At 55.1% G+C, this 13,947-nt stretch overlaps 1 protein-coding gene across 5 annotated transcripts in view; it reads left to right on the forward strand.

Annotated features, from left to right (window-relative positions):
• HMCN2 (hemicentin 2) overlaps nt 1-13,947 on the forward strand; it is a 173,543-nt gene that overhangs the window by 34,341 nt on the left and 125,255 nt on the right. For all 5 annotated transcript variants that reach the window (XM_032165420.2, XM_058445320.1, XM_032165423.2 and 2 more), the window contains exons 8-15: nt 506-769; nt 4,326-4,470; nt 4,979-5,100; nt 6,235-6,507; nt 7,610-7,751; nt 8,279-8,406; nt 8,930-9,043; nt 11,354-11,503. In XM_032165420.2, the coding sequence (XP_032021311.1) occupies nt 506-769; nt 4,326-4,470; nt 4,979-5,100; nt 6,235-6,507; nt 7,610-7,751; nt 8,279-8,406; nt 8,930-9,043; nt 11,354-11,503 (1,338 nt within the window). The remainder of the gene's footprint in view (nt 1-505; nt 770-4,325; nt 4,471-4,978; nt 5,101-6,234; nt 6,508-7,609; nt 7,752-8,278; nt 8,407-8,929; nt 9,044-11,353; nt 11,504-13,947) is intronic.

The following is a 13,947-nucleotide window of genomic DNA, read 5'->3' on the forward strand; positions in this document are numbered from 1 at the left end:
GACATTATGAAATTGGAGTCCAGTTCTGCCTCTTCTGGGATAGTGTGAAAAGTACCACATTTCCATCAAGACAGTAAAGAGAACCAAACAAAACCTAAACATGGGGAGAGTCTGGTCAGAAGTTAGAGTCCCCAAACTTGGTGTTTGCTTTATCTGAGGCCATTCCCTGAAGCCGATCTGATTATGGCCCACACCAGAGTTAATGGGGTGGGGGATAGTTCTACTCCATGGGACTCCAAGTCAGTGCAGTCAGAGGGGATGCAGCCATTGGGAAGCCGTGGTTGGACGACTGTGGTGTTTCAGCACCACGGACAGTAGCAAGGTCCCTCTCTACCTATCCTACCCCCAGCGTTGGTCAGCACCAGGGTAGGTAGGGAAGGAGGGACCAGGTAGGAAGGGCCAGGCAAGCAGGACCTCTGGGGTGTGGTTCAAGGGCCCCTACTTGAGGGGGATCACAGAGGCAGACACTGACGCCAGCACTTTGTTCTTCGCCTTCCCTCTGCAGGAGTTCCCATCTCCCTGGTGATCAATTCCACCGGCCTGCAGGCACCCGGCCGCCTAGACTCGGTGGAGCTGGCACAAAGCTCAGGGAAGCCCCTCCTGACTCTGCCCACGAAGCCCCTCTCCAATGGCTCCACCCACCAGCTGTGGGGCGGGCCGCCCTTCCACACCCCCAAGGAGCGCTTCTACCTCAAGGTGAAGGGCAAGGACCATGACGGAAACCCCCTCCTTCGTGTCTCTGGAGTGTCCTACAGTGGGGTGGCCCCAGGTGAGTGGTTGGCTCTTTTGTCCCCCAGGCCCCTGGCTCACTCAGAGTTCCATTTCTTCCTGGAGCCTTCCCTGACTGGATTAGATTAAATTAGATGAGAAAGTGTTTGTTCATTAAGCTTCTATGGACAGCTATTTCCCTGTAAGGCATTATGTTAAATACTAAGATGCTCAGATGTGGCTCTCAGCTCAAGAATTTGGAACAAAGTCATCAACTCAACTATCCATTCATCCATCCACCCATTCATCCATCCATCCACCCATTCATTCATCCACTGACCCATTCACTTACCCACCCATCCACCCACCCATTCATCCACTCATGCACCCACCCATTCACTCACTCATCCATTCACTCACCCATCCATCTACCCACTCATTCATCCACTCATCCACCCACCCATTCCCGCATCCATTGACTCACCTATTCACCCATCCACCCACCCATTCACTCACCTATCCATCTACCCACCCATTCATCCATCTATCCATCTACCCACCCATTCATCCACTCATCCACCCACCCATTCATGCATCCATTGACTCACCTATTCATCCACCCACCCATTCACTCACCCATTCACCCACCCATTCACTCACCCATCCATCTACCCACCTATTCATTCACTCATCCACCCACCCAATCATGCATCCATTGACTCACCTATTTGTCCATCCACCCACCCATTCACTCATCCATCCATCTCCCCATTCATGCATCCATCCACTCATCCATTCATGCATCCACCCACCCACCCATCTATCCATTCACCCATCCACTCACCCATTTACTTACCCATCCATCTACCCATTCATGCATCCATCCACTCACCCATTCATGCATCCACCCACCCACCCATCTATCCATTCATCCCTCCACTCACCCATCCATCTACCCACCCATTCATTATTAATTCACCTATCTATCCATCTATTTATCCATCTATCCACCCATTCATCCACCCACCTGTCCACCCACCCATCCATCCATCTATTCAGCATTCATTTTGAGTGTCTACTATGTACCAGTCATGGTGCTAGGCACTGTAGACACAGCAGTGGGCAGGGCAGACATGGGCATTTGCTCTTCCATAATCACAATCACTGTCATTATCACAATCATCTGAGTCACCATTTGGACACTTTCCATGGGGCAGTCCTGGGCCAAGCTCCTGCCATGTGCTAGCTCACTGATGCGTACAGCTTTTTAGAGGTGTGTCCCCACTTCATAGATAAGGTAACTGAGCCCACCCAGCTCACAGGGCTGCCCCTGGGGGTGCCCAAGCTAATGCACACAACAAGACAGCATTTGGGTCCTCAGAGGCTGCACTCAGAATGTATCCGTTTGTGGGCAAGGGCCCTCCAGTGTGGCAGCTGCTGTTACCATTACATCATTGCAGGAACAGGTCACGTTGTCCTCCAATCTTTGGCCATGGTCTGTTGGTTCCCATATGTGTCGCTTTTTGCTGGTTTCCTGTGTGTCCCTGAGGTCTCACCGTTCAGGCTGGAAGCTCCCAGGGAGAAGGGTGGATCTTTGGCCTTTCAGGTCTGCCCCTGGTCCTAACAGGGATGTCTAGGGCCACTGGCCATCTGGCCTCCTTGCTGACTTCATTGCCGGCTTCATTGCCTTTCTCCTGCACCATCTCCCTCCCCTGGAGGTGGCCCGAGGGGAGCTTACAAAGGTGGATGTCATTAACATTCTAGTACTTCTTTTTGGGGATCTCAATGAGAGACATCCTCCTCTGTCCACTTCAAATAGGGATGCAGGGAGGGGAAGAAGGGCCAGCTCTTGAGGCTGGCCACGGTGCCCATCGTGCCTACAGTGCCGATGGTTGGTGGAAGACTTTGAGGACCTGGGTGGGGCAGGGCAGGGCTGGGCAGGAGAGCTGGAGACCTCTTCTTTCCAGCCTCCCAGCTTCCACTCCACTGCTGTGGTTCCGGGGCCTCTCTTCCCTTGGCCTTTGCAGCCTTGAGGAGGAACTTTCAGGAAGGAGTTTCAGCAGGGGGAATAACAGCCTCTGTTTTCTTTCCCCTGTTTTTCAGATGGATCCAAGAGTTTGGAGTTTAGCTCTGGCTTTTGTTCTCTATCTCAGCTCTAGATTAAAGTTGGGGGAGGGAACTGGTTTGGATTTTTGCTTCCTTCCCCACCCTCCAGGTCTGGGAGGCTGGGATTTCGCCTTGTAGCAGGTGGCTCTGGGTTTGGAGAGATGAGGGTGGGCCTGCGGTCCCATTTAGCTCATGGAAATGGGGACCCCAAACTGGCTTGGCAGAGGCTCCCAGGATGTGTGGGTGAGCGGCGACTGCTTTGCACACAGCCGAGGACGTGGCTGGATGGTCGGACACCCCTCCCCCCCCGGGACAGATGTGGCAGGGAGCCTGGAGCATGATGTCACCGCCGCCTTCCCATCCCCAGCCTGGGCTCCGAGGAGGTCTAGTGCATTGTCTCACTCCTGGAGCATCTCTGCTGGGCTTCTCTGCTGGCGGGGAGTGGGAGACGGTGACACAAAGGTTGAGCCCCTGCCAGGGGGCACCCAGCTCTGATGGGCCATGGCTGACCCTGCGGGGCAGTTTCTCAGACTTCTCCATTGAAGTAATTCCAATAGCCAAGGGAAGACACTGTGTCACTCCAAGACCAGGCTCAGGCCAGGGAGGGGTCCCATGGGGCTCATTACAAGCTATGAGATTTTATTGAAGTCTCTGGTTTTATCTCAAAAATGTGTGTGAATTTTGCATTTATACCCATCCTCTAGCTGTGCTTTTTTTTTGAGATGGAGTCTCGCTCTGTAGCCCAGGCTGGAGTGCAGTGGTGTGATCTTGGCTCACTGCAACCTCTGCCTCCCGGATCCCAGTTCAAGCAATTCTCCTGCCTCAGCCTTCTGAGTAGCTGGGATTACAGGAAGGCGCCACCATGCCCAGCTAAGTTTTGTATTTTTAGTAGAGACAGGGTTTCACCATGTTGGCCAGGCTGGTCTTGAACTCCTGACCTCGTGATCTGCCCACCTCCTCCTCCCAAAGTGCAGGGATTACAGGCGTGAGCCACCGCGCCTGGACTGGTGGGCTCATTTTTAAATGAAAAGGCTTCTTTCTAACAATTTGGGGTAAAACTGATGTTCTAGGCAGAGAAGCAATTACACAAACCCACCCATACCCTGGGGAGCCTAATCCTAGTTGGTAGCATTTCATCAGATTTCATACAGTTGAGATGGTGCAGTGGAAGGGCCTGGTCCAGGCTGGCCAACCTTAAACTGAATAGTCTAATAAACCACAAAAGCCCCAGGAGCTGTGCCTAGGGGAGCTGGTGATGCCACACGCGTTGTGCCGAGTTCTCCATGCACCACTTCTCACCAGCTCCTCAGGACAACACAATGAAGATGGTACCATGATCACCCCATTTTGCAGAGGTGAAAACTGAGCTTAGAGAGGTGACCACCAAATAGTGGAGCCAGGGGTTGAATCCTGGCCTCCTGGCTGCTGGTGCATCCCTACAGGTCTCTGTGTCACTGGGTGTGGCAAGGGGGCGGTGGGGAGACATTCTGAGTCCTGGTCCCCACCTACAGGCGCTCCCCTTGTCAGCATGGCCCCCAGGATCCATGGCTACCTGCACCAGCCCCTGCTGGTCTCCTGCTCGGTGCACAGCGCCCTTCCCTTCCGGCTGCAGCTGCGGCGAGGTGAAGCCAGGCTGGGCGAAGAGAGGCACTTTCAGTGAGTGGCCCACGGCAGCTGATTGTCCCCAGCCACAGGGCTCGTGGCTGCTGAGGCCCTGGAGGGATCTCAGGGGAGTGGGTGGCAGGAGAGAGAGACCTTGGTCTCTGTCACTGTCCTCTTGGGCAGCCCAGCCTGGGACTTCCAGTGCAGCCGGGGATGGAGAAGAGTTTGTCCCTGAGACTCCCACCACTGCTGGGCCGTCAGCTGGTGAAGGAGCCGGGGGCCTTCCTCAGCTCCTGGGAAACTCAACCCATGCGTCAGGGCAGGAAGGATGGGAGCCCAGGACTCAGAGAGAGGAAGGGCCTGATTCCAAGTCACACAGTGTGTCATGGAATTTCCATGTACTTGGCTGTGTACGTTTTCTTACCGCATCTCACAGAGGAATTGGGGTCTCCCCTTTGGGCAGGATTCAGGGGACTGAAGTCCCTGAGGGGCAGATGAGACCGGGGGGACCCTGACCAGGGGTCAGTGTGATTGTGCGTCTCCTACTGTTCCCTGTTTGCAGGGAGTCGGGAAACAGCAGCTGGGAGATCCCGCGGGCCTCCAAGGCTGAGGAGGGCACGTATGAGTGCACAGCCATCAGCAGGGCGGGGACCGGGCGAGCAAAGGCCCAGATTGTTGTCACAGGTCAGTCCCTTGGGGTCCCTCCATGTACCCCTTCCTTACCCTCTTCTTGGGTTCTTCCCTCTAGGATTTCCTCCCGGCGAGTCTCCAGCCAGCTGCTGGGACCGTTCGTCATCCCGGGTCTGGCTGCCCAGGCTGCCACCAGCATGCTGCCCCTCATTTGGGGCTGTCTCACCCAGGAATGGCCTGTGGGTCTCCGCTGGAGGAAGGCTGAGGACCCGGCTTGGGTCTTCCTGCCCTGTCCAGCTTTGATCCCAACTCTGACTTCTTGGGGCTCGGCTTTCAGGGGCCGCCATCCATCTCGTGGTCGGGACAACCTTCGTGCCTCCAAGTCCCGGCCAGGATGGCGCCATCGAGCTGGGGAGGTTGGAAACACCACAGACCGTCTCCAAATGAAATTGGCTTTATTTAAAAAATTACGAACGCAAGCTGCTTTGTAGAGAAAAAAAGGAACCCGTAAGCGTGGAAAGATCAGCCACTCTACATAGCCAGAAACTACACATGCTCTTTGTAGGAAGGCTGGAAACATATAAACAACCCAAGAGAAGATCAAAATAACTTGTAATCCCTCCATTCTGCCATTTGATTTACTTCCTTTTAGTTTTTTTTTCTATGTTCAGCAGTCTCGGATCTTGCCACTTCTTGTGGCTTTTTGCTATCCAGATAGCAGTTTGCTTAGCGCTTTCCTCCTTGGGGGCATATTTGGCTGCTATAAATGGTCTTGCTGTTGGTACAGAGAATTGTTTTGAACACGTTACTCTCTTCCTCTGGCTGGAGACTTCCAAGGCTTTATTCCTCAGCGTGGCATCTTCGGCTTGGAGGCATGAAGATGGGTGTCCGGCTTGTTGCACGTTGCCCTGGCTGTTATTTGGAGAGCAAGCGTGTACCGTGCAGCCCCTGGCGGGTGTATAATGGTGGTGGGAGAAGTGACCTCCCACGGGGGTGATGCCTGATGGTGAGCAGATGCTGGTCACCCATGCGGCTGGCTGACATGTCCTGAACGATCTGGTTCAGGTGGACCTGTACCTCAGGGTGGGGTTAGGGTAGGGTCCCAGGTCTGGGCAGCACCAGGGCTTGCAAGATGACCCCCTCCCTTGCTTCAGCCCCTTGGTTCCTCCTGTGCTCATGTCCCTGCAGACCCCCCGCCGCAGCTGGTCCCTGCTCCCAACGTGACCGTGTCCCCAGGGGAGACTGCTGTCCTATCCTGCCGGGTCCTAGGCGAAGCCCCCTACAACCTGACGTGGGTCCGGGACTGGCGAGTCCTGCCGGCCTCGACAGGCCGAGTTGCCCAGCTGGCTGACCTGTCCCTGGAGATCAGTGGCATCATCCCCACAGATGGCGGGAGGTACCAGTGTGTGGCCAGCAACGCCAATGGGGTCACAAGGGCATCCGTCTGGCTCCTGGTGCGAGGTGAGGCTCATTCTGCTGCTGCTGTTCCCCTAGTTCAACACGCGACCTAGTGTTTACCCCAGAAGCCGTGAGTCCTTCCCTCTGCTCAGACGTTGTCTCTGGCAGGCAATAGCAGCCCTTTCAATGTTTTTTGAACTTTCAGGGAGAGAGAATTCTGTAGCCTCCTAGCCAAAGTCTAATGGCTCTCACTGCTGGGAAGTTCCTCCTTATATCTAACTTAAATTTCTACGCTGTGTCTTGTCCTTTTTCCGTGCCATCGAGCCCCTCCATTGTTCCCCACTCCCCACTGCACCCTGCCCAATATGTAGGGCAGGGACTGAATACTGGAACCTTGCGGAAGCTCAGAGGTCAGATGTATTTGGCAGAGATCGGGCAGCACTGACTAGATGGGGGTGGAGGAGGCAGTGCCAAGAGCACCCATCTGGGAGTTTTAAGATCCCAGAATCTAGACAGAGCCTCCTCCCCAAGTGTAAAAACAAGCATGTTGAACAAGCATTCTCTCTTGTGCCAGCGGCTCTTGAGTGGCTGCTGGAGTGTGTTGGGCAGGATTCTGAGGCTGTGTCTAGGCTCTGCAGGAAGGAGGGTATCCACCAGCTGTGTCTGCCGCCAGTGTGGGAGGGCTGTGGTTGCTGTTTCTAGATGCGCGGGCCTGTGAGCTCTGTTTGAGTCTGACCAGCCTGTTGTTCTTAGATTCCAGAAGGCCAGGTTAGAACCTAAGCTTGAGGCCAGTAGTAGGGCAGGCCTTGGGGTCAACCTCAAGGTCACTGGAGACAGGAACCGTCCCCAGCCCTGGCAGCTGCCTGACATCTCCCTAAGGTTCCCCAGAGCGCTCAGCCTGGAGTGGATGTTCCAGGAGCACAGGGCTCCAGGCTGGGATTGTTGGAAAATCAGCTGCCATGTGGCCTGGGGATGTGCTCAGTGGCCACCTGGTCTACCCAGTTCCCAGAGAAGCCACCCCCGGGGGATTGAAGCCCTCTGGGTTCTGCTTTCTCTGTCTTGCCCATCTGTGAGGGTGGGAGGGGAAGAGTCTGGGGCGGGGTGCCTGGGATGGCACGGCTGCTCTGATGGGCTCATCCTCACCTATCCACTTTTTGAGTCACAGAGGCCCCACAGGTCAGCATCCACACCAGCTCCCAGCACTTCTCCCAAGGTGTGGAGGTGAAGGTCAGCTGCTCAGCCTCTGGGTACCCCACACCCCACATCTTCTGGAGCCGTGAGGGCCAAGCCCTACAAGAGGACAGCAGGTGAGGGGCCCAGGACACAAATCTCAGGGACTCGCAGCAGGTGGACAGGACTCCCAGGGGACCTCTCTGGGCCTTGGCCTTCCTACCTGTAAATGGGGGAGTAGAATTTGCCTTTCTTGCTCCTGGGATCATTTGAGACTCCAGAGTGAGATCACTTTGGAAACATGAGAATGCCACCGTGTGGGCTCAGTGCTCAGGAGCTCAGGCTGTGCGGACCTGCGCCCGAGTCCCGCCCCCACCATTCAGGCTGTGCGGGCCTGCGCCCGAGTCCCACCCCCACCATTCAGGCTGTGCGGACCTGTGCCCGAATCCTGCCCCCACCATTCAGGCTGTGTGACCTTGGGCAAGTCATCTTACCTCTCTGAGCCTCGAGAATTAAATTTACATAAAGTGCTTAGCACAGGCCTAGAGCAAGCCATCAGTACAGAATGGTCATCGCTAGTGGCATTGTTAGTGAATTTGTTATTAATGATGACTGTGGAGCAACCCCTTGTATGACCCGATGTGTTTCTATGGCATGATTCTAGAATCCATGTGGACGCACAGGGAACCCTGATTATTCAGGGGGTAGCCCCAGAGGATGCTGGGAATTACAGCTGCCAGGCGACTAATGAGGTTGGCACTGACCAGGAGACGGTCACCCTCTACTACACAGGTACCCGGGCCATGAGCATCACATCGCAGGAGAGGGGCCTCCTTCCCTCCCTCCTCCCTCCTCCCTCCCTCCCGTCCATCAGTATTTATGGAGCATTTACCTGTCACGCACCGGGGGCGTAGCAGTGAACACATGGTCCCTGTCTGGGTGGAGCTTATATTCTAAGGAGAAGGCACACACAGGCCAATGGGATGCTTCTCGATGCTGAAGGCGCTGCAAAGAACTGGGAGCCTCCTGGTGCGAGGGAGGGACGTGTGCTAGGGGCGAGAGAGAAGTGGCTGTCATGCCCAGGACTCGGTCATGACCTCTCTGAAGCAGTGACCCTTGCCTTAGGGTCACTATGGGAACAGGGTCGCAGGTGGAGGGACCAAGAGGGGGCATTGAACCTGGGGTGCTCCAGGGGCGGCAAGCAGGCCGGTGTGGCAAGAGTTGGGATGAGGGAGAGGGCTCCCTGAAGCTGTGGAAGGCTTTCTTTATGACCTTCGAGGATTGGTCCCAAATTCTGCATCTCTTCCCCACACAGACCCACCGTCGATCTCTGCTGTAAACGCCGTGGTGCTGGTGGCCGTTGGGGAGGAGGCTGTGCTGGTGTGTGAGGCGTCTGGAGTCCCCCCGCCCCGAGTCATCTGGTATCGAGGTGTGTTGGTGGGGAGGGGCCCTGAAGGAACAGCTTTCCAGAAAGCAGGGGGTTGGGGGGAGGTGGGGGTGTCCTGAATGAGGAGTCTGGAGAGAGCTGGCAGGTTCCGCTCCCCACCGCCCCGACCCCCAGCCAGTGTCAGAGCTGGTGGGTTCCAGCTTCCCCACCCTCACCCCCAGCCTGCGTTGACACAGCTGATGTAGGTATTCAGAGCAGCACTGAGCCAGGCCCAGATTTGATTTCTGGCTTCCCTGGGTGACCCTGGGCACGTGACTTGGCACCTCTGAGCCTCAGTTTCCTCATCTGGAAAATCAAAGATGGATTGGTTGCGTGAGGATTAAATGAGTTCATATGCACATATGGTTTTATTTTTTATGTTTTTGTTTTATTTATTGATTGATTTTTTTGAGACAGAGTCTCACTTTGTCACCCAGGCTGGTGTGCAGTGGTGTAATCTCAGCTCACTGCAGCCTCCACCTCCTGGGTTCGAGGGATTCTCGTGCCTCAGCCTCTGGAATAGCTGGAATTACAGGCGTGTACCACCAGGCCTGGCTAATTTTTGTATTTTTAGTAGAGATGGGGTTTTACCATATTGGACAGGCTGGTTTGGAACTCCTGACCTCAGGTGACCCACTCACCTCGGCTTCCCAAAGTGCTGGGATGGCAGGCGTGAGCCACTGTGCCTGGCCATATGTGCAAAGGTTTTAGAACAAGCCTGGCACATGTGCTGGTGCTCGGCATTCTTAGTGATACTGCCGACGATAATGTGATTATCTGAAAACGACAGTAATAATGACAGAGTTGTCCTGAGGCCCTGAGGTCATGGGCTGAGCGTTTTCACGGTGCCTGCTGCCAGGCTGGAGTTTGACGGACGGGTGCTGGGGTCGCACTAGGTCTTTCTGGGAGCTGGCCTCCCTCTCAAGGATCAACCGAGGTCAGCAATACTGTCCCTTCCCATTCCTTGCAGCAGCTGCCTGGAACCTCGTCAGAGCCTCACCCTGACTCTAAGAAAGGCAGGGCAGGTGATATTAGCTCAGAGTTGAGCCTTTTTTTTTAGGGTCACCAGCAAGTGGGTGGCACAGGCTTTTGGACTCCTTCCTCACTGCATATTCTGGCCAAAAACCCCATCAACCCAGCCCTAGAGCCCCGCTTTAAAAGGCGGCCTTACCATGAAATATTCTTCCATCTTCAGAAGGAAGGAGATTCTGACATGTGCTACATGGATGTCCTGCTAGGTGGACGCTATTCTAGGTGAAGCCAGACACAAAAAGACAAATACTCTCCACTTATGTGAGTTACCTAGAGACGTCAAATTCATAGAGACGAAAAGATGGAGTGGTGTTCGCCAGGGACTGGGGAGAGGAGAACACAGGGAGTTAGTGTTGAATAGGTATGGAGTTTCTATATGGGGAGATGCAAACAGTTCTGTGGAGGCCAGTGATGGCCACGCAACAGTGTGAATGTACTGGATGCCACTGAGCTGGCTGCACACCTAAAAATGGTTCAGATCGTCAATCTTATGTTATGCATATTTAACTACAATAAATAAAATAAAAATTAAATGTGAAAGGGTGGTTAGAATCAGGTGTGTCCATCAGGCCTCAGGGGCGGAGGGAAGTCAGGCAAGAAAAATGAGGGAGGGGCCAGGCACAGTGACTCACACCTGTAATCCCAGCACTTTGGGAGCCCAAGGTGGGTGGATCACCTGAGGTCAGGAGTTCGAGACCAGCCTGGCCAACATGGTGAAACCCTGTCTCTACCAAAAATGTAAAGAACAGCTGAGTGTGGTGGTGTGTGCCTATAATCCCAGATACTTGGTAGGCTGAAGTAGGATAATCGCTTGAACCCGGGAGGTGGAGGTTGCAGTGAGCCGAGATCATGCCACAGCACTCCAGCCTAGGCAACAGAGGAAGACTCTGTCTCAAAAAGAAAAAGAAAAAAAAAAAAAGAAAAATGACGGCGGGCTCAGGGCTCCCCAGAGCCCTCCCAGAGCTGACCCAGATCTCAGCCTGGACCTGGGGTGGAGAAGTGGACACCAGTGGGGAGGTCCAGACATGGAGTTCTTGGGTGATGAGCCTGTCATGCAGGGCCTGGCTTAGCCCCAACCCTGTTCAACAGAGGGAAGGCCCAAACCCCCTGTAGGACTGGACCCAGGGGTCCTGACCTTGGGGCTTAAACCTGCTTCCGCCCACCGTCCCCCAGGCCCCAGCCTTGTGGAACTGCAGGAGCCAAGGGTCAGACTCCCACCTCCCACCCTGGCCTCCATGGTACCAGGGACACTGGCCTGATGCTTTTTCCTCTTTGGTCCAGAGGGTCTTGAAATGATCCTGGCCCCTGAGGGCTCCAGCTCTGGGAAGCTGCGGATCCCGGCGGCTCAGGAGAGGGATGCTGGCACCTACACCTGCCGGGCTGTCAATGAGCTGGGTGACGCCTCTGCAGAAATCCAGCTGGCGGTTGGACGTGAGTGTATACCTTGTCTCCCCCTCCCCTGCCCGTTCCCCTGTCCCAGCCCTCTGCCTGCTTCTGAGTAGGGAGGGGAAGCTCTCCCACACGGGTGGCCAGTGTAGATGGCATCATGTGGATCCTGAGCCTGTGGGGACAGGGGAAGTCCAGGTGAGGCAGTGCACACATCAGCTCTTGCTGGGTAACAAATAGCCCCCAAATTGTGTGCCTTAGACAGTAAGTATTTATTTCACAGTCTGAGGATCAAGAATCTGAAAGTGGCTTGGCTGGGTGATTCTGGCTCAGGGTCCATCCTGAGATTGAAATCAATATCTTGGCTAGGGCCGCAGTCATCTCAAGGTTTGCCTGGGCCTAGGGGATCCACTCTAGGCTCACTCATGGGGCTGTTGGCAAGAGGCTCCCAGAGAAAGGGAGAGAGAGAGAGAATCTCAGAGGGAAGCCACAGTCTTGGAAGTAACAAGCCATCCCTTCTGCCCTATTCTCTTGGTCCCACAGAGCAACCCTGGTGCAGTGTGTGTGGGAGGGGCTATCCATGGATGTGAACACCAGGAGGCGGGGGCTACCCATGGGTGTGAACACCAGGAGGTGGGGGCTACCCACGGGTGTGAACACCAGGAGGTGGGGATCTCTAGGACCAGCTTGGAGGCCCACCGCAGACAGTTTGGTTCAGCTCGGGATGAGACCTGAATTCCAGTCTCGTCTCTGTCCCCACCTATGTGCCTTGGTCATGTCATGGGTCCTCAGTTTCTCAGTTTCCCATCTGTAAAGTGAGGCTGACTGTACTACTCCCCTCCTTGGGTTGCTGTGAGGATTCAGTGAAATCAGGCCTGTTAGCACAGGGTTGGGCCCACAGTGATTGCTTAGTAAATGGGGGGAGAGGGGTGATCATCCACTTGCTGCAGATGTGGAGTCCAAATTCCTTGGTGGCCAGTGCATGGCCTCAGCTGTGTCTTCCGGGATGTCTCCGTTCCATATTGGAGTTCCTGGCACTGGGACTTGCTTGGAAGCTGTGGGCACAGCTCCTTGGCACACAGAGCTGGGACAGATCAGGCTCTGGGTGTTTGCCGAGGCCACGGCGAGAGAGGCAGGTGCTGGAGTTCTAGGGAAGTGCAGAGAATCGAGAATGTGCTGGTCTGAGCTGAATGGGCCAGGCTGGGCCAGGGCTGGCTGGGGCAGCCGAGGAGCCCCCAAGGCGGGCCAGGCTCTGACTGGAGTAGGCATAGATAGGAGGGTCTGGCCTGGGGGGCGCTGTGCTGTCTCAGGGTTGAGATCCTCTCAGGCTTGGGGTGCTCTTAGCCTTCGTTCATTTCTTCCGTCTTTCATTCCTTCAACACAGGGTCACCAGGTGCTCGTGTGCCAGGCCCTGTGCTGGGGACACAGGGCAGGTGAGACACAGCATCAGCCTTTGTGTTGCTCACGAGCTCGGGCAGAGAGAACAGAGGGCAGGCAATGAGCATGCACAGGGCACCGAGTGGCTGGAAGTTGCATCCTCAGGGGCTGTGGGTGCCCAGAGAAGGCTAATCCCAGGAAGACTTCTTGGAGGAGGTGATGTCTAAACTGAAACCAGAAGCACCCAGAAAGATGATGAGCTGGGGAACAGTGTTCCAGGCAGAGGGGACAGCACGTGAAGCCCTCCCCATGGCAAGAGAAGTGAGGCAGAGAGAGGGTGGGGAGGGGGCGGCAGGATGGCTGCCACCTGGTACCAGTCACTCCCCGCCTGGGGAGCTGCGGAGGAGTTTGGGCTGTGCCCTGAGGGGGTTGGTGAGAGGTTTTCAGGAGGAGGGCTGTGTGCTCAGACTTTTCCACTGTGGCTGGGTTCTTGGGTAGGCTGGGCTGGGCCATGGGCTCAGGAGCCTGACAAGGACAGCCACGGAAACATGAGCCGGTGCTTCTAGGGTGTTCGCCAGGTGCTGGCACCAGCTCAGAGCACATTTTGTTGCTGGCTCATGTAACCCTCACAACAACCCTTGGAGATGCAGCGATCATCATCCCCTTTACAGATGGAAAAACAAGGCACAGAGAGGTTGCATGCCTTGCCCAAGATCACACAGCTGGTGAGTGGCAGAGGTGGGATCTGAACCAAGGGTCTTGCACCTTCAGCCCCTGGCCTTGAGTCTGATGCTCACCAGCAGAGTGGGCCTGGCACTGCTTCCCCTCTCCAAGCCTTGGGCTCCTCATTGCCAAAATGAGACGTTGTATGAGCAAGAGAGAAGGAAGGCCTGTGGCACGTGAGCTGTGATCCAACTGTTGACACTGGTGTTAGAGGTTCTGGGTGAGCAGATAGGGTGCTCCAGGGAGGGCGCACCTTGTGTTGTGATGGGCATTGTCATCCTTTGCTCAGCATCTGACTTATTTGAAGCAGAGCCATTTTTTTTCTCTTTCTTTCTTTCTTTTTCTTCCTTCTTTCTTTCTTTTTCTTTCTTTCTTTCTTTCTTTCTTTC

Source organism: Hylobates moloch, unplaced genomic scaffold (assembly GCF_009828535.3).
Source record: "Hylobates moloch isolate HMO894 unplaced genomic scaffold, HMol_V3 SCAFFOLD_10, whole genome shotgun sequence".
NCBI lineage: Eukaryota > Metazoa > Chordata > Mammalia > Primates > Hylobatidae > Hylobates > Hylobates moloch.